Source organism: Pinus tabuliformis, chromosome 7 (assembly GCF_031772625.1).
Source record: "Pinus tabuliformis cultivar Carrire ecotype Pingquan chromosome 7, CPIR1, whole genome shotgun sequence".
NCBI classification, from domain to species: domain Eukaryota; kingdom Viridiplantae; phylum Streptophyta; class Pinopsida; order Pinales; family Pinaceae; genus Pinus; species Pinus tabuliformis.
Genome location: NC_142293.1, coordinates 329,957,848 through 329,962,189, shown reverse-complemented (window position 1 = coordinate 329,962,189; position 4,342 = coordinate 329,957,848). Strand labels below are relative to the sequence as shown.

Below are 4,342 nucleotides of genomic sequence, written 5' to 3'. Positions count from 1 at the left end.
CATGTAGATTTGACACATTTTCTTTCCAAATAAATGGATTTTTCAAAGGTATATCTTCATTTGTTGTTCTTGAAATTATATCACTTTAATTATTGAAAAAATACTCCCACCAAACTGAATCAGCAATATCAAAGTACTCATATGTACATCTAATACATTTTTTAATTTCTTCTATGCAATCAGAATAATTTATATCTCTATTATGCCTGTGTGCATTATGAACTTCAGCAACTGATTGTAATAACAATATATTTGACGCAAATATTCGATGATTTGGAATGAACTTCAAAAATGTCAAACCTAATGACGACGGCCATTCTGCAATAGTTGAATACTTCTTGCCCCATATTAGTGTTTTCCCATTAATTTTTTTGATACAAAATTGATGTTGGAAGCTAATGTCATTAAGTTGTTCAATGCATTTCTCGTCACCATGTGATCCCAGAATAAACCTTCGCATGTCAACAATTTCTTCCAACACATCAAAAGTAGGCTTTGGCATGTATGATTTCTTAATACATTCAATTAATGATGGAAAGCTCCCAACTTCCTTCGTCCTCAATGTGACTAAAAATCAACTAAACATCTGATCAATATGGTCATGAGTGAGCCCAACAAGAAGGAAACCAACCTTTACCTTCTCAAAATTTCTCAATTCAACAGGCATGTTTAGATATCCAAAAACAATATGATTTTTGTTTTGACGACAAGTGTTGTCCAATTGTATATACAAAAATTCAGGAAGATTACCAGACCAATGAGAAAGCACATCATGAATTATGGTTATTGTCATATTTGTCTCATTATGAATATTTGGAGCTGTGAAGTATATACCCTTGGCAACATTTTCCCATTGAAGACCATACAACCGACCAAGTGATACTGAATAAAAATTTCTTCATAAGGGCTTACCTGCGCTGGTCCCTCTAGAGGCAATTTCTTGATGTCTTCAAGTCGTGAAACTATCTCGGAAGGAGAGATGAAATTTTATTATGGTCTTATGTTGCAACAAATTGATAATGAAAAGAGGACTACAAAAGATAACATGTGGTAGCATCCAACATACAAGTCATTTTTTGAAGAAGTCTAGGATATGCTTAAACAACCTAGAAGAATGGAAGACCTGCACCAGCAAATGAAGAAACTGAGGTTTGAAGGACACAACAAAGAGAAAACGCTGAATAATTTAGAGGCTATAGGATCAAGAAGAAGACAATAAGAAAAGTAAATGTAGTTGAAGTCAATTTTTTAAATTGTAAGCCTAACTTAGACATAGACCAACAAGTATCTTAATTGAATTTGCATGTGGTTGTAATTAAGGGGGAATGTTGGAAAATCTAATTCCAACTACCTGTTAGGTGTCAAAACCATCCCTCCAAGTGTCCTAGCTCAGTTTTACTTAGTCTGGTTTAGTCAAGTTACACTCTTGTCATTTACCACTGATGTTTCCAATGTAATCTTATTTAATTGATTCGTAATACTAAGAAGAGCAATCCGCTGCTCTATCGTTTTCTTCTATTCAGTTTTTGTCAAAACCAACAATATTGCATAGTGTACGATTGCCTTGGAAATTAGATTGTCCTTAAAATGACTCTTTAATGACCGTTTTATTACATGACTATTAGCTCTTCATTTTTTGTCAAAACCAACAATATTACCCAGTGTACCATTGCCTTGGAAATTGAATTGTCCCTCAAATGACTCTTTGACCATTTTATTACATCACTATTAACTCTACAAATTACATGGCTATTAACTCTACAAATTTCCACATCCTCTATCGTTAGTATTGGTAATATTGTTATTGAAATTATAACTTTAACGTGTTAGTATTGGTAATATTGTTATTGAAATTATAACTTTAACGTGTTATTAATTTCGAGAAACTAATCGTAAAAACTTTGCGTGTTATGAATAGGCAGGTAATACAAAGTAAAAAGCCCCTAACTAAAACATTTAAAACTCATTGCACAAACTACCACACAACAAGTTGTTCACATTTGAGGGCATATCAACACATTACGAAGCAGATTGAATCACATTGGTCAACTATTTAGCTTTTTCGTTATATTTGCAGATGTTAGTTAATGTTATTGGAAATGTTAAATAAAGTACCATGAAAAGTATACACGATTTCCATCGCTAAATTTTCAAAAAATCCCGACCTCAAAGTTGGATTTTCGGACTCTCATAGATCTGCCGAAGTGTCTTACCACCTAGAAAGGGTTACCGGGACTCGCATATATCTGCCAAAATGTCTTCTAGCTTAGAAATACTAAAAGTTTAATGGTTACAAGTCTATGAGGTATCATTTGAATATTAATAAAATCAATGGACTCTCCCATGAGTTATCATTGGATGATAACAACACGATAGCCAGCTGACGTATGATGTCACTATTATATTATTATCTCGTTAATGATTTTGCCAACCTCGAAAAGGTTCGGAGATCGATTGGTTTCGACTTCCGAGTTTGATTTATGCATCATATATATAGAGGGCAGGGAATTCGCTCTTGTCAGAGCTTGTGGTCGGATCTTCAGTACCCTGCCGCGAAAAAGGAAGCACTTTTAACAATCCAGCATTTTAATAGCACCGTAGCAATGAAGAGCTCTGCAAGGCATTTCGGATACATATGTTCAGTCCTGATTCTGATTCTATCTTCTGTAGAATCCTCCAGTTTCAATGACAATTTCGAAATCTTATGGGGAACCGTTAGATTGTTGAATAATAGCCAAACGGCTCAGCTTACTATCGATCGGTCTTCAGGTACAATATTTGAATATTTCTTTTTTACCGACATCCAAAATTCCTTATGTGTTGAATGACAGGAATAGTAATACTAATTCTACCTGCTTTACCAGGATCTGGTTTTCGGTCTAAAAATGAATACCTCTTCGGCAGCATGAGCATGAGAATTAAGCTGATCCCGGGGAATTCGGCTGGAACAGTCACTACCTTTTATGTAAGGAGCTATTTTCATGCAAGAACGAACCATCGTAGGAAGATTTTTTATTAGTTGGCAGTATTCGCACCCAATTTCTGATAGACATGATTAAATTTCAATATCACCCCACAGTTTCATACACAATATATTAACGTTGGTATCTTTTGATCCAGATGTCATCGGACGAGGCTTCTCACGATGAACTTGACTACGAATTTCTGGGAAATCTGCCAGGACAGCCGTACACTCTACAAACCAACGTCTTTGCAAATGGGATCGGGAACAGAGAACAAAGAATTCGTCTCTGGTTTGATCCCACGGACGGTTTCCATAACTATTCAATTCTCTGGAACCAGAAACAAATTCTGTATGTGCTTCTTCCCCATAACTGAAATAGAAACGACAGAAGTCGTGGATATATTGTGAATTATGTTTAGAGTTTTTACTTGTATGTTTATGATACATTTTGCATTTTGTAAGCAGGTTTTCGGTCGATTCTATCCCCATCCGAGTTCACAAGAACATTGACGCATCTGCGGGTGTCCCATATCCGAGTACTCAACCCATGAGGATCCTTTCCACCCTTTGGAACGGGGAGAATTGGGCCACCGACGGAGGAAGGGTTAAAATAGATTGGAGTAAAGCTCCGTTTGTCGCCTCCTATCAATCCTTTGAAGTGAATGCATGCAGCGGGCCATCTGCTTCATCTCCTCCCTGTGCCAACAAATGGTGGGAACAACCGGAATTTCAAAGCTTAAATCAATACCAACTGGACAGAATTAAATGGGTTCGTAAAAACTACATGACTTACGATTACTGTCAGGATAGGTTGGGGAGGTTTTCTTCAACTCCGACTGAATGTGCATTTAATCCTTAATCAATCACGATGATTGGTAACAATATTGCAGCTTTAGAGATTCATTCTATTCATTAAGGATTAAGGAGTGAGTTGTTTTTAGTGTGATTTTTTGGATTTTTAGGTGTTTGTTAGGTGAAAAATTAGAGATTTTATTGATTAAGGAATTGTTTTTAGTGTAATTTTTTGGATTTTCAGGTGTTGGTCAGTTGAATTTGAGGTGAAATTTTGATTTATGTTATTTAAACTGGTTTTTTACTATATATGGATTCAGCAACCTAAAAAACTTTATAGATTCAGCACGCTGGAAAACTCCAAGTTACTTCAATTGTAAGAGTTTATAATAAAAAAAAATCCATAGGACCTCAAGGTTCAGGGAAATAAAAAAATAAAAAATAAAATGAAGCATCCAAGATGCATCCTAAAAAAGCACCCTGGAAAACTCCAAATTACTTCAATTGTAAGAATTTATAATTAAACTTGTGATTTCAATAAATTTCCATCAGATTCTAGAGAAATTAAACTAGAAAAACTTACCA

The 4,342-nt window shown here is 35.1% G+C and overlaps 1 protein-coding gene across 1 annotated transcript; it reads left to right on the top strand.

The window, feature by feature from the left end:
• The first annotated feature begins 2,603 nt into the window (after nucleotides 1-2,603).
• On the top strand, nucleotides 2,604-3,824 carry LOC149247291 (xyloglucan endotransglucosylase protein 6-like). Its single transcript, XM_089455860.1, has 4 exons — nucleotides 2,604-2,769; nucleotides 2,865-2,965; nucleotides 3,121-3,314; nucleotides 3,431-3,824. Exons 1-4 carry the CDS (start codon nucleotides 2,604-2,606, stop codon nucleotides 3,822-3,824), a joined length of 855 nt encoding a protein of 284 aa, XP_089311986.1.
• Nucleotides 3,825-4,342: the final 518 nt, after the last annotated feature.